At 45.7% G+C, this 19,131-nt stretch overlaps 1 protein-coding gene across 3 annotated transcripts in view; it reads left to right on the top strand.

The window, feature by feature from the left end:
* The window catches only part of Gramd1b (GRAM domain containing 1B), a 243,994-nt gene that overhangs the window by 61,363 nt on the left and 163,500 nt on the right, over positions 1 to 19,131 (top strand). Inside the window, exons 1-2 of one of the 3 annotated variants that reach the window (XM_051156230.1) lie at positions 807 to 1,112; positions 13,430 to 14,269. In XM_051156230.1, coding sequence (XP_051012187.1) covers positions 13,893 to 14,269 — 377 coding nt within the window. In that variant the 5' untranslated portion in view covers positions 807 to 1,112; positions 13,430 to 13,892. Of the gene's footprint in view, positions 1 to 806; positions 1,113 to 13,429; positions 14,270 to 19,131 lie in introns of those variants that run through there. The other 2 variants (XM_051156231.1, XM_051156229.1) reach the window with 2 other exon arrangements.

The raw sequence follows: 19,131 nt of genomic DNA, 5'->3' as shown, positions 1-19,131 counted from the left end.
TGGAGAAACTGCAGGGCCCAGGCAGGCGATATATTCAATTTTCATCTCTCCGAAGGGGGTTTGTAGTATAAGGACCCTCTCTAGAGGTGCGAAATACACAGCAGAACTCTCATACGGAGCTGAGGCTGTTTACAGCTTTGCTTGCTGTGCTTTCTGTGGTATGAGGCTGTGGGATGGACCCCAATGTCAGATCCTAAGAACCATGCAACCATAATAGCCATGATACCAGGTGGGTAACGGTGGGGGTGAGAAGAGGTATCTCAGCAGATTGCTTTGAGGTTATTTTATACTGTGGTGGTTGATTCTAACAGTCACAGAAGAGATGAGGCATTGCAGAGAGACAGCTGGAGGAACAAGGGCGGGCATGGACCTGTGACAGAAGCTCCTGCCCTGTGGAGTGCCTTAGAACCTTAGACCTGAAAAGTGACGCAGAGGTCATCCAGCACAACCCTAGAGAGAAACAGTTCCCAGCATGCTCCCTTTGCACTCCAGCACTCTGCGCTCTGCACTCTGTGTGTGGAATCTCACTACTTGTAAAACATCTGCTTTCCCATAGGAAGGAGGCAAATTTCTCCTTTAAAGGGTAGGCAGGGCGGAAGGGGCCTGGATTGTTAGCATCCTGGTGAGCCTGATGCCCATACAGGTCTGGTGAGTGCTGACTAGCTGTTCTCAGAGTCAAGCTGGGGAGGTTTCCTTATGGTGGAGATTGGAAACTAATGACCAGGGTCCAGGGTCCGAGGTCCGCCCGCAGAGAAGGCACGTTTGCAAAGAATGAGATCATGTGAGCAGGCTCTCAAGAAAGGAGACTTTGCTCTGACCATCAAGATTTAAGCCGCTGCCTGACTACATCCCGGAAAGATGTTATCTACCAGTGCAGGATAAATCAGAACCAAGACACAGAGAAGCTATGTTTAAAGGTCTTGTAGTGTTTACTAAGATATGCCATCAGAAGATAGCCAGCTTCATTTAAAGCAGAGAGTTCTCCTTTCTGTGTTTGGAGTCCCTTCATGGTGCATCTAGTTGGCAAGCCTTTCAATAGCAGAGGCTGTGAAGTGCAGGACTCGCCCGGCCCTGCTGTCTTACGGCAGACCTATGGGTAGACTTCGTAACAGGTAAGAGGCGTTAGAGACACAATTAGGGCTATGTTTACATTATTGATGACAAAGTTGTTTATGTGGTCTGAACATGGCCTAAAAATTACTTCTTACTGCTAGGAAGTAGCAGTTCTGTTGGGAGTGCTCCTGAATATTTGGGGCTGTATATATATATATATTTTTTTTTAATTTGCCTCATGGACATTTCTAGGTAACAATAGCATCTTTTTTTTTTAAGTTTCTTTCTTTCTTTCTTTCTTTCTTTCTTTCTTTCTTTCTTTCTTTCTTTCTTTCTTTCTTTCTTATGTGTACAGTTTTATACCTGCATGCACACCAGAAGAGGGTAGCACATCTCATAGATGGCTGTGAGCCATCATGTGGTTGCTGGAAATTGAACTCAGAACCTTTGCAAGAGTAGTCGTTGCTCTTAATCTCTGAGCCATCTCTCCAGCCCCTGTATATATTTTTTTTTTTTTAATATTCAGATTCAATAAGAATGCCCAGAGAAATTAGTAGTAACTTTGTGGTCTGTTTTTATTAAAGAAACTAACAGGAGATGGCTAAATCAAACAGGAGAAAGACACATATCGATTTGTGGAATTACAACTCTAAATACTCATTTGTTTTTCCGAGTTGGAAATCAAGTGAAAATACTGGCAAAAATAAATGGAAGCTGCAACCAGAGTAGCAGTTAGGAATACAGATTTTGTGGCATTGAAACAGGTTGACAATGGATTGAGGGAAACACTGGCTTGCGTTGAGAATACTTAGATTTGAATCACGTCATGATACCTAAAGATCTTAATCTCCCCAGGCTTCGGTTTCCTTGTTGTAAAAATGGGAGAGGAGCGACATTGAACTCATATAATTGTTATATGGTTTACATGAGGAAATGCAGTGCTTGGCTCAAGAAACTTAGATGAATCTAAATATTTTAGGACATTGAAGTATTTCTAACCTACATCTGTTTTAAGACCCAACTGTTCCAACTTTAAACTCGCAGAGTAGTGCATGTAAGTTAGTAATTGACTGATAACTTTTATCAAGTACTATTGTTCCTGCAAAGTTGTGTACTACTAATATAAATAAATATATTGATATCATCTATATATCAACTGATATTTAAAGTGCATTAGTGGGGCCAGAGAGGTGGCTCAGAGGGTAAAGGCATTTGCTGCTAAATCTGAAGACATGACTTCAGTTCCACATGGTGGAAAGAGAGAACTGATTCTCTGATCTTTGACCTCCCACCACATGCCGTGGCATGATGCACAGCCCCCTGCTCATGTGTGCGTGCCTGCATGCAAACACACACACACACACACACACACACACACAGAGTTAAAAAAAAATAAAATGCATTAGGGGAATTTCCTACATAAAGGCATTCTATTCCTGGAAAGAAACAGCCCTTCCAAAAGCAGGTAACTGTCCCGTTTAGATCTTTTGTGCAAAATGAACATTTTGCACGCTGGGATTAGCACTCCCACAGTGCTTGTGTCTGGTTTACTCCTTGCTCTGTATGGGCTCATGGGGAAAGTAACAGCATGTGTATGAAGACAGCACAAGTGCTATTATTTTTGAAGTCAAAATGCTACTTTAGAAAACAGTACTGGAAGTTAGCAAGGTGGAGCTTGAACCAAAGAAGTTCAACCGAACACTGATGTTTCCAGCTTCAGCTTTGTGATCTCCGTGTTCAATGTTTACCTTGCTGGTGCCTCCATTTCTCAGTCATGAATCTGTGAGACAGGGTGGAGGGGGGGTGAGACTGTAGTAAATATCTAGCGTTCCATCTAGGCCTACAATTCCATCACCTAAGGAAAGTCTATTCATAAAAATGCCCAACTGTGCTGGGTGCCGTGGCATTGAGTTTTAATCCCAGCACTCAGGTGCAGGAGCAGGCAGATCTCTGTGAGTTCCAGACCAGCTACACAGTGAATTCTACCTAAGCCAGCCAGGGCTTCATAAAGAACCATGTCTCAAATACAAAACAAAGAAAAAGATAGCTCCAACTATTAGACAGAATCAATGTCTCCCAAAGGTCCCTGGCTCACCCAGGGAGTGGCTAAAGCAATGGGAAGCGAGGCTTCCTTTATCTTGGATAGATAACCGCAAGTCCAGTGTGCATCTGGCAATGTAGTTCCTACAACTCTGAGGAGTCTCTGCTATTCAATAGAGTCCTTCACAAGACCTGTGCCGTATTCAAGTTGCTAACTGGAGATGTCATTTTTCCAAATGAACACATTTATAAATTCTGGGGCTGGAGAGATGGCTCAGCGGTTAGGAGCACTTCCAGAGGTCCCGAGTTCAATTCCCAGCAACCACATGGTGGCCCATGACCATCTATAAATGTGATCTAATGTGCACTGTATACATAATAAATAAATAAATAAATCTTTTAAAAATTTATAAATTCTTTTTGCAGAACATATTATTTGTTTTGCAGTTAAAAGTTATTTTTAATTCGACTGCTTTTGTGGTGGTGAGGGGAATTAAAACTGGGGCTGCCTTGTACATGTCTGACAAGCACTTCCCTTTGAGTTTTCTCCCCAGTAAGGATTATGTTTTTAAATCTATCTTGTTTGCTTCTGCTGCTGCTGCTGCTGCTGCTGCTGCTGCTGCTGCTGCTGCTGCTCCTCCTCCTCCTCCTCCTCCTCCTCCTCCTCCTCCTCCTCCTCCTCCTCCTCCTCTTCTTCTTCTCTTCCTTCTTCTTCGTCTTCTTCTTCTTCTTCTTCTTCTTCTTCTTTTTCTATTGCCCTGACTGGCCTCAAACTCTCACACTAAGGCGCTCCTCTGGGACTGCACCTGACTTAAATCTCCGTTCGTACACCACTATTGCTTCAAGCAATTCTTTCCAGTGCGGAGCTTCTGAGAGAGCTACAGCAGAAATCGTAGCTTTCACCTTCCCAAGTGTCCGTTTTATACTGTGTAAAATCCTGTGCAGGCAAAGTACGAGCACAGTGGTTTCAGTCTTAACTGCCAGCAGAGCAGTAGGGAGGCAAGCATGGTGCTCGCCCTTGGGACAGCTCTGAGGCAGAGAGCAGCCAAAGTGTATATGTATATGGAGTGTTCCTGAAAAGGAGAACCAGCTGACAGGCAGAAGGCCACAGCCAAGGTAGACCTGCATCGGAATGAATTATTTACTTCCTCTCTAGCTTCATGGCTTGCAGGAAGAGAAATGACTCACAGTGTTGTGGGAATTGAGTCCAGGGTTGGGTTATGAAAGCCAACGATGAAAATCATCTGTTGAGCCCAGCACGCTTCAACTTCTTTCTGTGTTCTAGCAAAGTGACTTCACTTTTTTTTTTTTTTTTGGCTTGGCCTTAGTATGTAAAGACTAACGTATGTCCCCAGTGCTTGGCAAATGCAGCACCATATGCCAGCAGAGCAAGTCAGACACCTGCCTCTAGATTTACTTGTCTGATTTCAGTGTGTATTTCAGGATAGAGCATGTGACAGTTTTTGTTCCACTCTACAAGTAGTTGGAGCATGGTGTAGACCCAAGTGTTGGCTTACTTATCTGTGAATAGTGGCTATTGCTTTCTGATTTAGAGGGTAGGGAACAGCCAGAGTGCCCATTAAAAAGAAAAACAAGGGCCGGGCGGTGATGGCGCATGCCTTTAAATCCCAGCACTTGAGAGGCAGAGGCAGGCGGATCACTGTGAGTTCGAGGCCAGCCTGGTTTACAAAGTGAGTCCAGCCCAGCCAAGGCTACACAAAGAGACCTTGTCTCAAAAAAAAAAAAAAAAAAAAAACCAGAAGAAGAAGAAGACAAAACAAAGCACAACAAACAAACAACAACAAATGGTTGGATGGCTGGTTCTTCAGTTTGCTTAAATAACTCATTCCCTACCACTTAAAAGCCTCCTCTTTGAAGGAGCTATCCTTGTAGCTCTGACCTTTAATTTCAAGGGGCGTGCCAAACCCTCTGTGTAAAATTTAGTCTTGTTCATATGTTTAAATAGAATAACACCATCTCTTTGTGCCTTGGTTTCCTGCTGAGCACAGTGGGCAAGCATGAGGATGTGGTGGCTGAGCCAGATCACTGAAACCTCTGCTCCACCATCCTGGGATCCTGTGACCAAAGACGTTTTACGAGCCCAGACTTACCCGCTGAGCTTCTTCCGCACTGTGAAATAGGGTGCCTAGGATTATGGAAGATGTGTCTCCCCCTCAGCCCTCCACCAAGCTGAAAACTCATCACACCCTACAGAAAGTGTTCTTTTAGTGGATCTTTCTGTTCTGCATTCACGTGACATTTGGCATATATTTCTATCCAAGTAGATCTTCCTTTCAAATTGGACTTTGAGACTGGCTTTTTAATCCCCACCCGCACCCTCAACCCCCACTCCAAAGATTTGAAGTAGCTGAAGCCAGAGTCATCTGTGTTGAGCTTTCAAAAGAAATATTTTTGGGAAGAAATGAGTACTTTTCTACACAAACTTTTGAGAAGTCTTTAGTACCTACTATTAGATGTGCTGAGAGTCTGGGAATATTAAATGCTTTTTTTCTTTTGATTGATTTGTTATATTACCAGGTACACCACCAAGCTTCAATTTTCTTAGCAGGTTTAAGCAGAACTCCATTTTAAATGGCATAATCATGCAGTCACATTTTGTTCCTTTGAAACATAGCGTCTCTCAGCAATAAGGCACACACACAAATTAGAAGGGAAACAACAGCAAAACAGAACTATTATTGCCCCTTACCCCAACACACACGCCTTCTCACAGTGGAACTCCAGATCCTGGAAGAGGTTAAGACAGAATGGTGTGGATTCAAGGCCCACTGCACAGTAAGAAGGTCTGTTAAATAAACACACGTGGACTAGAAAGAATGATTTGAAAATGAATGAAGGTTTTTCACCCATGTCTGGAAAGAAGAATCTAATTATGCAGTCTAGCCATTTACCCCCCTAAGCCATAGCAATATCATTCCTTCGCCTGCTACTCCACCGAGGTTATTATCTCAGTGGTAATGAGAGACTTAATTATCAAATGTAAAGAAATTGTCTCAGAGCCAGGTGGTGGTGGCACACACTTTTAATCTCAGCACTCGGGAGACAGAGGCAGGTGAATCTCTGTGAGTTCAAGGCCATCCTGGTCTACAAACAGAGTCCAGGACAGCTAAGGCTACACAGAGAAACTCTGTCTCAGAAAAACAAAAACAAAAACAAGAAGAAAAAAAAGAAAGAAAGAAAGAAAAGAAAAAGAAAAAAGAAATTGTCTCAGTCTTTTGGGAATTAAAAAAAAAAAGCATGAACTCAAAAATGTATCCCCATTTCCCACTGGTAACTCATATGAACTTGGACAAGTAATACTGTACAATCCTTTCAATATTCTACTATCAGGCTTCTGAGAGCAATTTTTCAGGGTTGTTGGGAGAGTCACACAGGCCATGAAACACTTCTCATGTTGATTCTTTATTTCACTTGACTTCAAAGTCATGACTCATTCTTGGATTTCTTACATTTTGTGTCTTTGAATAAGTCTTCCACACGTCCCATTTCCCCCCTCTCAGCTCTTTTCATTCCATCTATTTTCCTCCCATTTCAGATTTTTCACTCCTATTTTTACCTGATCGGCTTGCCATTCAGAAGTTCAAAATCCCAAAACATTGACCATCTAATAGTCTCCTAATTGGTCCAGCATACCTTTGCTTTTCTGATATGTATTTCAAAGTGTTATCAGAGTTAATATTCTCCCAAATACAGATCAGTAACAGGCCACTAGTGTCATTTTTTCCATGAAAAACAAAAGCAAAAATAATTATCAAATAAGGAGAGAGAGAGAGAGACAGAGAGTGAGAGAGAGACAGACAGAGAGACAGAGAGACAGACAGAGACAGAGAGATACAAAGGGAGGTGCAGTGGCACACGCCTGTAATCCCAGCACTTAAGAGGCAGAGGCCGGCAGATCTCTGTGAGTTTGAGGCCAACCTGGTTTACAAAGTGAGTCCAGGACAGCCAAGGCTACACAAAGAAACCCTGTCTTGAAAAACAAACAACAAACCAACCAACAAACAACCCCCCCAAACCAAACAAACAGCAAAACCTATTTAAATTGTATCCTTTTGTTTAAAGAATGAAATCTAATATCAACACTCGCCACAATCAGCCTTCCTTCATTTCCTAAATTTCGTCTGTTCTAACCTATCCCCTTACTTTTATAAAACACCATTTTTATTCCTCTGTGTATTCATTACTCAAACTCTTGCTGTCTTATTTTTTTTTCTATTTATTTTATTCCTGAGATTATTTTTTTTTTAAAGTCAAAGTCTCTGTAGCCCAAGCTGACTTAGAAGTCACTACCTCAAGTTGGCCTTCAACTCATAGTGGTTCTTCCTCAGCACAGGGGCTCACCTCCACACTCTACTCCCCAAGTCTGATATGACATTTCCTCCATGAGACCTGTCCAGACTACCTATTTCCCTCTGGTTAAAAAATTCCTATCTTTCCACTCCTATCTCATTTGCGTACGATTCTCCCTGACTTGCTGGACAGTGTGGCCCAGTGCTGGAATTTCTCTTACTCTGTCTTCAGCACTCAGCAAAGAGTCTATTCATTCCTCAAATTTAACAGTTGGGCTGGGCGTGGTGGCACATGCCTTTAATCCCAACACTAGGGAGGCAGAGGTAGGTGGATCGCTGTGAGTTCAAGACCAGCTTGGTCTACAAAGCGAGTCCAGGACAGCTAGAACTACAGAGAAACCCTGTCTCAAAAACACAAAAACAGGGGCTGGAAGGTGGTTCAGAGGTTAAGAGCACTGCTTGCTCTTCCAAACGTCCTGAGTTCAATTCCCAGCAACCACATGGTGGCTCACAACCATCTACAGTGAGGTCTGGTGCCCTCTTCTGGTGTACATGCAGGCAAAACATTGTATACTTAATAAATAAATAAATAAATAAATAAATAAATAAATAAATAAATCTTAAAAAAAAAAAAAAAACACACACACAAAAAACAAACAAACAACAGCAACAAAACCAGTCCTGTTTCCTATCCAGGGAATGATCGGTGCGGTCAGACAAAACAAGGGCTGGGGGCACAGAATTCTTCCTATTTGTCACGCTCTGTACGACGTGATTGCTGTAGTCCTAGAGTTCATGGGCACGCCAGGAGAAAGCTGCTACTCAAGATCTTCAGTACACTGGATAGAGCAACATCTAATGTGATAGCAAGTGATGGAAAGAGCTGAGTCTCAACTAGCATGGCTGTACTCAGAGCACTCCAGAGGGGATGTTCTGTGCTGCTTCTGAGGAATGCAGCTGGGTTACGTAGAGCATAGCATGACCAGCCAAGGGTTGAGGGGGTGACCTTAGGAAGTTATTGCCAGCCCTGGTGTGCACAAAGATTGTCCTTGCAAGACTTAAGAGGCAAGAGGGGATGGCATTTGTCTGTGCTTTGATATTACAGCCGTCACAGGCAAGGGCGGCCAAATGTTATGCAAAAAAAAAAAAAAAGTCTCTGAAGAGCTATGAGACTGAAGGGCTTATCTGGTGGCTGCCCTTCTCCCAGGAGGACCAGGTGACGTTAGAGATCACCCTGGCTCCTGTGAAGGCTGGTGGAAGCAAGCCTCTGCCAAATGCATGCATTCCCCAAGGCTGAGAGCACTCCCCAGATGGGAGAATCTCCAGCAAGATCTTGGAGCTTTCTTCTTTTTCCTCAGGAGGAGCTGGATGGGGTGGCTGGTCAGCTGTGACTTATTTTAGATTGTATATAGCAAGGGTTGGCTCTCTAGTGTACCCTCCAGCCCAGCCACACACATTTAGCATTCTTTCTCAGTCTTAAAAATACCAAACTAACAGATATTGTTTATTTATTTGTGTGTGATGACTTAGATCCCCGGGGATAAAACTCAAGAACTCAGGTGGTCAGGGTTGCAGCAGTACACACTGAACCATCTCAGGCCTCTTCTTACTCTAAGTGGTTAGCCCCTCCCAGGCCTGGGAAGTGAAGGGAGAATGCAGAAAATTGAAGCTATATACGAAAAAACAGATCAAATGCTTCTCTTTGTTCGCTTATCCCCATACTCTTTTATATCTTGTTCCCTGCCTCACTGCCACCCTAATGATTGGTCTCTATGTTTCTAGTTCACTGTGCAAGGTAGGTAGTGAAGCAGTTTGTGGCCCTCAGGAAAGTGCGTGATCAAAGTGCCTACAGCCAAGAACAGTCATCTAAGGCCAATTTGTGTTTGGGTCCTAACTGAATCATTTCAATTAATTAATTCTTGAACTAGGATCTTGTTATATAGGTCAGGCTGACCTGAACTATGAATTCTCCTGTCTCAGCCTACCCAGTGCTGGGATTACAGGAATGAGCCAAGTGCCTGCCAAATTGCTTTTGTTTTAAAATGGAAAACCTGAGCCTTATATACTCTGGTAGGATGGCTATGGGCCTTTAATCTTTATTTTCCTCCCTTCTACTGCCTCTTACTATACTCCCACTTCACTTTAAAGGTCTAAGGAGAAAGCCACTCCTTAGCCAGTCTTGACATGCATTTCAGACCGTAACCAGTCTTAACCTTGGGTAAATGTCATTGAACACAAGTCCCACACTGCCCTTTGCACAAAGGATTCAGTGATTTAAAAAAAAAAAAAAAAAAAGAGTCTAGAGGGGAATCTCTGCCCAGTGACGTCACGGTCTCTGCTACTTTTCTGTCCAGATGTCCAGCTTTCTTGCAAGCCACAAATTCCATGCATGTACTCCTAGTCTGCCCTTGCCTGTGCACTTTGGCAAACACTGTGCGGGGCAGTCTTTTCTTATTGGGTTGCGGATGGCTGCACATTTTTACAGCATGCTGCATATACACAGACAGCACTCAGGAGAACCCTAGCCTGAAAGCTGTTAGTTAGGTTTTCTGCATAATAGCCTATGTCATTGCAGGTCTCCAGAAGTGGTAGACAGGTGTTGGGTGTCTTGTGTCGATAGGAAAGGAGAGCCTGGACAGCTGAGAATAAACAACAGTCGCTTGGTAATATGAGACCCATTCATTTAGAGTTGGAGGCCTAGATGTGGAATTGGAGGTTGGGACATTCTGGACGCCACCTGTTTGTAACACTCACCCCACCTCCCCAACACATACACACGCACATGAGGTCAGTTTCCCAGAGAACTCAGGTGGTACTTAGAGCCAACCGGAAAGAGAGGAAATGTAGGGATGGAGGGCACAAGTCTGAAAGGGAATTGTAGATACTCTTTGGCCATGACATCCTCCATCAGCTGCTTTGGGAAACTGTCCCCAACCCCCAACTTGAGTTTGTTTTTGCTTACTTGTAAAACAGCTGTTGTAATGAACAGCTACAGTCTGGAACTACCAAGGAACTATTTTCTTGAGTTGATGCATATTATATGATTTTGCTGGCTCTACATTGGTTTCTGAAGGTCTGATTCTGGCCTTGCTATATCAGTCATTGTCATTCATAGGAGACCTTGGATAGGGTTCTGTAGTGCTGCCCTACTTCCATGGTTGCAGGAAGAGGGTAGAAACTTCTGGTAGCTTAGTCCTAAGGTCACTAGGAAGATGCGATGTGATGTGTGAAAGCTTTTTTTACAAAACCTAAAGGTCACATACAAATAAAAAGCATACTGGAAGGGTTGAAAGGAAGAAGCATTTGCTCCTTTCTCAGGGAGCTTAGAGGGCATATTTGCTGGCAGTTGCAACTATCTGTGTCCCAAAGTAAACAGAAACAGCTGCAGTGGCTGGGGGTGTGAGGTTTTGCTTTTCTTTCTGTTTGTATTTGTCTTGCTGTGTGTGTGCACGCGCGCACATGTGAAGGTCCTTCTCACTCAGGCTGGCCTCAGACTTACTTTGTAAGAGAGGATGAACTTGAACTCCTAAGTTTGATTGGAGATTTGATGGGTGGAAAGGTTAAAGCTTTAAGGAAAAAAGAGGCTGCAGGTCGAAGTGAGTGGAGGACAAGGTGAGGGACGTGGGATGCTCTGAGTATCTGCTTCTTAGTAAGTGAGACCATTTCAGATTTGACCTTGCTGTTACTGTCCCCCAGGCTTGATGAAACTTAAGCATTCAGTCTCAACCACGTCTGTGCCTAAAGCTTAAATTAAATATTAGAGGATTTTAGGTCCAGACTCTTAAGGGTGGGACACCTGGCTGAGGTGCTTGTGAGGCAGAAGTTGGCGGCTCTTGTTCATTTTGAGAACTATGCATTTAAATTTAGAAGGCCTATGGTAAGTGTGTGTGTTCACATGCATGTGCACGTGTGTGTGTGTTGTATACATTCTTTTGTTTTGTTTTTTACAAGGCAAGGTTTCTCTGTGTAACAGCTCTGGCTGTCCTGGAACTTAGTCTGTAGACCAGGCTGGCCTCGAACTCAGAGATCCACCTGCCTTTCCCTCCCCAGTGCTGGGATTAAAGGCATGCGCTACCACCATCCAGTTTACACTTTGTTTCTTCAAATCATTTGTCGAAGTTTTTGACCTCCACATGACTGGTAGTGCCTGCTCTCCTTAAGCATGGGAGACCCTGGTCTCATACCACTAGCCCATCTAACAAGCAGTTCCTAGTTCTTTGACTCAGGAAGCTGTTAGATTCTCCTGCATAGTGTTCCTCCATGGAGAAGATCCGAGGCAGTGAGCATGTAGATCCCCGGCTGACCTCCCAAGTACAGAGCCACAGCTCAGCCTCCTGCTCCAAGCCGGAAGAGCTTTCCTGTTCGTTGCCAAGCCTGACACCTGATGGGAAGGCACTTCTCCTTTCTCTGCTACCAGGAGTTAAAATAGAGTGATATCAAATCATGCCTGTTCAAGCCAGCAGCCGGATATGAAGGGCTGTCAGAAATGGAACTGACATTCTGGAATCATGTAGGGGTGAACCCAGCCTTGGCCCTTCAAACAGATGTACTTCCTTTTTTTTTTTTTTAACAGCCTCGAGAATATTGTGTAATGTCAGGATGTCTTAAGCTCCCTCAAGTGTCATTGCAGGGCATGATAGACAGCTGTTACCTGAGATGTCCTATTGACCTGTAGGGATATATGCTATTTTAAAGAGAAATTCTGTCTAGCCCTGGCTGTCCTGGAACTCTCTCTGTAGACCAGGCTGGCCTTGCATTCAGAGATCTGCCTTGCCTGCCTCTGCCTCCCCAGTGCTAGGACTAAAGGTGTGCACCGCCGCCACCTGGCTTGAAGTGGATTTTTATGATCTTTAGGCATGTTATTTGTATTCCTCCAAAGGGAAACTAGACTAACAAATGGCAGCAAAGAGAATGAGTCAAATTGTGGACCTTGCAGTGAGATCTTTGCTGTTCCTTAGGGTCTGGCCACTACATAGGCAAACACCTTGCTTGGGGTTGGGATCGTTGAGTGTTGAGCCTATACTCCAGCAGGCTGGGCTCACTCCAATAAAAATCCTTCCCAAAGCAGATCATATCTACCTCTCACCTCTTATGGTACACCTGCCTCAAAGGGGGCAGGTGGTGTAGCATACTGAATACCCAGCAGGGCTATTTCATATTTTCTCAGTTTAGAGGCCTGGGGCCACAGTAGACTTTGTGACCCAGCAGGCTGAGGCAACATCACACAGTCTCAGGAATGTCCAGGGATGTGCTTGACTCCCTGGGGTCTCTGAGGGTGCACTGTCTTGCTTTTCTCACCTCCTTTCCTTTCACTCTTTACTTAGAATGGGGCTATGGCTTTGGCAGGGTCACACACCACGTATACAGTCTCTTTTCCTTACTGGTCCTGTGTGTCCTGTGTCTTTCCATCCAATCGTCTGTCTCTCCTTTGTGTCATGTCTGGTGTCCTCAGCTCATTCTACTGAACTGTTTTTTCTTCCCAGCTTGCCATTTTGGAAGCAGCATCCAGGAGCCTTTCTTTTTCCTTCTGACTATACCCTGTCTTCCTGGTTAGCACTCCAAACAACTCAGAGAATACACATTTCTTAGGAGAAGACAGAGACGAGAGAGATTTGGCTGAGAAGTTAGCTAGTTTTCACTCAACCCTGTATCTTGGGTGGTCTGAAAGTGAAGGCTAAATCCATTGATTCCCCTCCCCCAGGAAAAAAGCAGGGAGTTCGCTAGCCAGAGCTGCTTGGCCAATCGCTGCCCTGAGAAAGTTTGGATTGTGCTCCTATTTCATTAGGCTGATTGGAGTAGCCTTGACTCTGAGGTATAGTCCCTCCCCAAGGGATTCCGTGTACAGTTACACAGGCTGTCGCTGCCTGTGCGTGTCCTTTCAGGATAGCAACCCACTCCCTCCTCAGCCCCCAGCTCCACCTCCTCCACTTTTTTTGTTTTTATCTAGTGTCTCCCTTGCTCTCTCTCTCTTTCTTTCCTCTCCCTCCTACCACCGCCTCTTCTACCAACCCTCCACTCTCCTGCAGCGCCAAACCGGCTCCCCAACGCAATCTGCTGAACGCAAACCACTGAGAGTTTGCTGCGCCGCCCCCTGGGATACCGGGCGGCCGAGTCCCGCTAAGGCAGAGAGACACCGGCGGAGCGAGCGCGGCGGAAGACAAACACGCGGGCGCGCGAGGGGAGCCTCAGGAGGGCTGCCGGGTGGCGAGGCTTGGCTGGCGACTGTCACTGCGTCCCGGGTCGCCTTTCCCCGTGGGGGACTGTGCGAGGAAGCGCGCTCCCGAAAAGTTCTAGACCGCGGGAGGCAGCGTCCTCTCAGCCCCCTCCTCGCGGCGCACCAGGAAAAGGAACTTGATCTACTTGCAGGCTCCAGCTGCTCGCTGAACGTGAGAGGGGGATAGTGCCCCCGGCCCCGGGGTGGGGAGCCGCGAGAGGGAGCCTCGATCCAGGCTGCAGGCGGAGGGCACAGGGCAGCTGCCAGAGACCCCAATGCCGGCGGCCAACATGATGGAGAACCTGCAGCTGCCCGCCCTGCAGGTGCCGGAGACGCAGGGCGCTCCCGAGGGCAGCGCGGTGTGGTCCAGTTCGTCTACCCCCACGCTCCGTCGCCGGCGCTTTAAAATGCGGCGGATGAAAAACGTGCAGGAGCAGAGCCTGGAGGCCGGACTGGTAGCCCCGGACCTACCCGGCGTCTTGGCCCCGGGCAAGGAGTTCCTGCAGCTGCCGTCCATCGAGATTACGCCCTCCAGCGACGAGGAAACCCCATGGTCCAACTGCTCCACACCCAGCGCCTCGCCGCGCCGAAAGCGCTTCCTGCTCCGCAAGTGGCTGAGGGTGAGGGAGCGGAAGGAGTGCAGTGAGAGCAGGTAGGTCACCGTTCCTCTTCAGCACTCTTCCCCTGCACCTCCCGCACCTCCCCAGGGCTGTCCAGGGCCCCGGGGCATTCTGGTGGAAACTTCCGGGACCAAAACTGGAGCTTATCGCGTCACCTCAGGGTCTTCAGGCGCTGCCAGGGCACCAGGGCTAGCGGATTTGACTCCACAGCCCAGGACGAGGGACTTTATATTACTTGATATATTGACATAGATTTGTGCTGTGTTTCATCTCTTGATCCTCAAAATGATCACTAAAATGATACCACTTAGCATTTTTTAGCCCTTACTGTGCACAGACTACTGTCTGTGATGGGTGCTTCACCTTGTCTCCAAATTCCATCCTCAGGGAAACATAGGTAGTTAGAACTGTGATTCCATTGTACAGGTGGCGATGGCGGAAGACTAATGAGAGTTTAAGTGGCGCCTCCACGTGGATTCCCGAATTTCATTTCACTTTTTGTCATTTTTCCTACTCTAAGATGCCAGTACAGGTCCACATTGCCTATATAGAGGTGAAGTATTGCCCCACATCAGAGGTGCACCTCTCCATCACTGTGCCAGCTCCAGTTTTGCTTGGTAGATGTTTGCCGTCCACACTCAAGAACTGGCGCCAAGCCCCCTGGGTAATTCCACAAGCTTTCGGGGGTGGGATGGGGTTGGGATACTGCTACAGGAAGTTGCCAGTGGAGGCATGGAGTTCCCGCCACTCATGGATACCATCCCCCCCCCCCATTTGATTTTGAATTCAGGGCCTATGACCGTTAGCAGATGTTTGTACTGGGGGTGGAGGGTGGCGCGTTGTTGTGGTTGTTGTTGTTGGTAACGAAGTCGTGAATCGCATTAACGGGAATGCATTCACTTTCCTTTAAGAAGCATTTATTAAGTGCGTCTCAAGAACTCAAGTGTGACACCAGCTAGTGGTAGTGATGTTGAGAATGGGCTCTGAGGGGTGAAGGGGTGTGGAAGCTACGCACGATTGGACACTAGCACACACACACACACACACACACACACACACACACACACACATACACACACACACACAAGTTTGCCTAACACACAGGTGCCACCAGCACTTCCAAAATAAAATAAGTAAGGCTGTGTGGTGCCGGCTTGTGATTCTAGAACTTGGGAGGTGGAAGCAGAAGGGTCCTTGGAGTTTGAGATATGCATGGGTTACGTGGAAAGGAGGCCATTCTCCCCCCCCCCCGCCCCCCGCCAAAAAACCCAAACCTAAATGAAACAAAACCAAAACCAACCAACCATCTAGAAAAAAGGAGTTGAGACATGCAAGTTTCATTTACACTGAAGAGGTGGAGCCACTGGAAGATTCATACAATGCTATCTGTAGTCATTGTAAAAGAAAAGAGAAACTTGGAGACATAGGTGAAGGCCTAGAAGGGAGAAGCTCAAATTGTGACAAATACAGATAGAAAAAAAACAAAAAACAAAAACCAAAACCAAAACCTGGCAAGATGTGTATGAGGTCAGGCACATGGGCTAAGAGAACAGTATACACCAACTCAAAAGGACCAATCATGTGATGTGTCTTTGTGGGGTGCTGAGGGCTAGGGCTGGCTTATGCAGGAGATGACCCTCCTGAGTCTCCCTGGCGTCTCCCCTTGATTCACTATGGAATGTCTATCCTGTTTGCAGTGACTGCACAGGTTCTATCAGTTCCGGACCTTGAGGGCGACAGGTCTTTCTTTTCCGGTTCTCCATCCTGTTTCCTTTTCCACAGAGCAGAGGGATGTGAGGAGTGGTGGGGGGTGGGGGGGGTGCGGGGGTGTGAGGGGCCTAATCTCAAACCAGACTAGTGTGTCATGACTAGGGCACTTTTTTTTTTTTCAAATGTGAGGGACCCTGAAAGCGGTGTTGACATTCTGTGCTGTGTACTGAAGACAAAATGTAAAGGAGGCAGTCTTACATTGCTGGTTAATGTGGGCAGGTGGAGCTGGGGAAATGTAAGGAAAATGGTTCTGATATTTGAGAGTTGTTAAAGGGTATGGTAGAATATTATTTTTTGTTGAAGTAGGGAGGATAGTCTTAAAAGTAGGAATTTTCTTTTTACCTTCTATCTATAACTTAAGACAGTTCTTTTTTGTTCTGATTTATTGGGTTGAAAGACAATGTGTATTTTCTTATCCTCTGGTATCCATGGAGGTTGGTTCCAGGCCTTTCTATAGTCACCAAGTTCCTTAGAGAAAGTGGCATTACTATGCCACTATGTATGCAATACTATGTGTAGCTTATAACCCATACATATTTCCCCATAGGTGTAATTTTTCACTTTGTGTGTGTGTGTGTGTGTGTGTGTGTGTGTGTGTGATATGTATGCATGCACATGTGGAGTTCAGAAGATAACCTTCAAGAGTTGGTTCTCTCCTCATACCATGCAGATTCCAGGAACTGAACTCAGGCCTTCAGGCTTAGTAGCAAGGGTCTCTGCCCATTAATCCATCCCGATGGCCTGCTTTCTCATATACTTTAAATCATTTCTAGGTACCTTCGAATACCTAGCACAATGTAAATGCGATCTAAAGAATTGCTATACTAGCGGGGTGTGGTGGCGCACACCTTTTAATCCCAGCACTTGGGAGGCAGAGGCAGGCGGATCACTGTGAGTTGGAGGCAAGTCTGATCTACAAAGCGAGTCCAGGACAGCCAAGGCTACACAGGGAAACCCTGTCTCGAAAAACCAAAACCAACCAACAAACAAACAAAAACAGAATTGCTATACTGTGTTATTTAGAGAATAAGAATAAGGAAGTGAAATCTCTTTGGGGGGTACATGGGGTGCATGTAATCCAAGCACTGGGGAGGCTGAAACAGGAGGATTGGTAATTCAAGGCCAAGCCATCCTGGACTATTTAGTAAAGTCTGGTCTAAAATACAGTCTGCACGTGTTCAGGATAGATTTTCCTGAACTCTTTCTCTCTATAATCAGTTGGATCTGTAGATACAGAGCTTGAGGGTTCAGAAGGCCAAGTGCATATGTAGAAAAGAGCAGACTGAGCTGGGAATGTAGGTCACCTGTGTCTATGTAGTGGCTTTGAGATCAGCCTGGCCTAAATGGTGGTGTACACACAAACAAACCAATACAGAATCGGAGGCAACCTCAAACAAAACAGCACAACCACAGACTGCTCTTCCACACTAGTCGGTCCTGTGTGTTCACTGCCCAGCACCTGCCCTCTAGTGGTGACCCAGAGACGTTCGTTGATGATATATCTGTAATGAGTAGGTCTCTTTCCCCTTTCTGAAGGGAAATTTCCTTATTCACAAGTCTGATAAACTTTCAGGGGAAGGTGAGTCCAGAGCTGAGGTGTTTTTAAACACAGATCTGTTGAAGTATGATTTAGATAGCACACAGTTAGCCCTCCAGTCCTACTGGGTTTGAAGCTCAGAGTGTAGCTCGGCAGTTGAGTAGTGGCAGAACATGCACAGGAAAAAGTATTTAATGCCAGGATGGAAAAAAGTATTCAATCCAGTTTTTATATTTACAGATGTGTGTACACATCCCCACATCTAATTTTAAAGCACCTTTTGTCAACACACACACACACACACACCACACCACAGAGGCATGAACGAATGCACCCCCCAAACTCACATAGCTAGACTCTTTAGCTAGCACCCACAAGCCCCCAGCTGGGTCATCAGCTTTCGATACCCACTAATCTGCTTTTTGTAGAGAGCTGAATTTTAAAAGACCAAATGTCTATTGAAGATGGAAGGAGGTGACTATCTATTGTTTTCTGTTCCTAAACCAAAAACTTGAGACTAGATAATCTTATTTATTCGTTCACTTATTTATTTATTGAGACAAAGTTTCATGTATCCAAGCTTGGCCTTGAACTAGTGATCCTCCTGTCTCAACTCCCAAATGCTGAGATTAGAAGGGTGTGTCACATCTGGCTTGTGTTTCTTCATATACAAAATAGAATCAACTCAGTGGGGGAGCTAGGGCAGGCTCTGAACTTGATGGGGCAAGCTCTTAGAATTAGCACCATCACAAGCCAACAACAACAACAATAAAATGCAAAGAAAAGAATTTGCACCTACCTGCATGTGTTCCCAAATCTCTTGGTCAGAAATGGTTGTGGTCGTTGTCCAGAACCCAAACTGAGCATCAGCGTCTCTCTGTGGCCTCCTGAATTCTGAGAGGAGATCAGAAATCAGGCAAAGCCATGTCCCCCAGGGTGTGTCTTATGAGAGGGAGAAGGAACGCTGAGGAGGGACAGGTGAATTGGGCAGTGGCCAACTGCGGCCTGTCTTTCTGGAGGACATAGAAGAATTTCTTTGCTTTTCTCCCTTTGGGCATATTCCTAACTGTGACCTTTTTCACCACCTCTCACTCAGCCATCCTGCACCCCTTTCTATGGGCCATTCCTACCCTGTAACAGCTCCTCACAGTCTAGCTGGCTAGCTGCTAGAGTAACCTTTTGTTCTGTTCCACATCTAACTTTTGGTAATGGTCCCCACCAATTCTGCCCAGCCTGGTGTGCTAGGCTATATCTGGGGTGCTAGGCTAGTTGGTTGGTGGTTTGCAGGTATAGATCATTAATATGTTTTTCTCGATTCTCTATCGCTTCCTCTGACAGTTGGAGGAAGAGTTGCTTTAAACTTCAGGCAGTTTGCAGGGAGCAGCAGGGTGCCCAGACCTCTACTCAGTCCAATCTGAGTGCAGTCAGCTATTCAGCCTGTGCCATGCTCCGTGTGGTAGAGAAAACGACACTCTCCTTTTAACACAGAGCAACAAATCCCTGTGAAGGGGGCTGCGAGTGGTTAACATACAATGTAAGCAGTCCGTGCAGGATAGGGCTAAGGAACAAAGGACTTCTACCAGTCCC

This window comes from Acomys russatus, chromosome 14 (genome assembly GCF_903995435.1).
Source record: "Acomys russatus chromosome 14, mAcoRus1.1, whole genome shotgun sequence".
NCBI lineage: Eukaryota > Metazoa > Chordata > Mammalia > Rodentia > Muridae > Acomys > Acomys russatus.
Note: the sequence above shows the minus strand (reverse complement) of the source record. Positions and strands in the feature narration are given on the sequence as shown.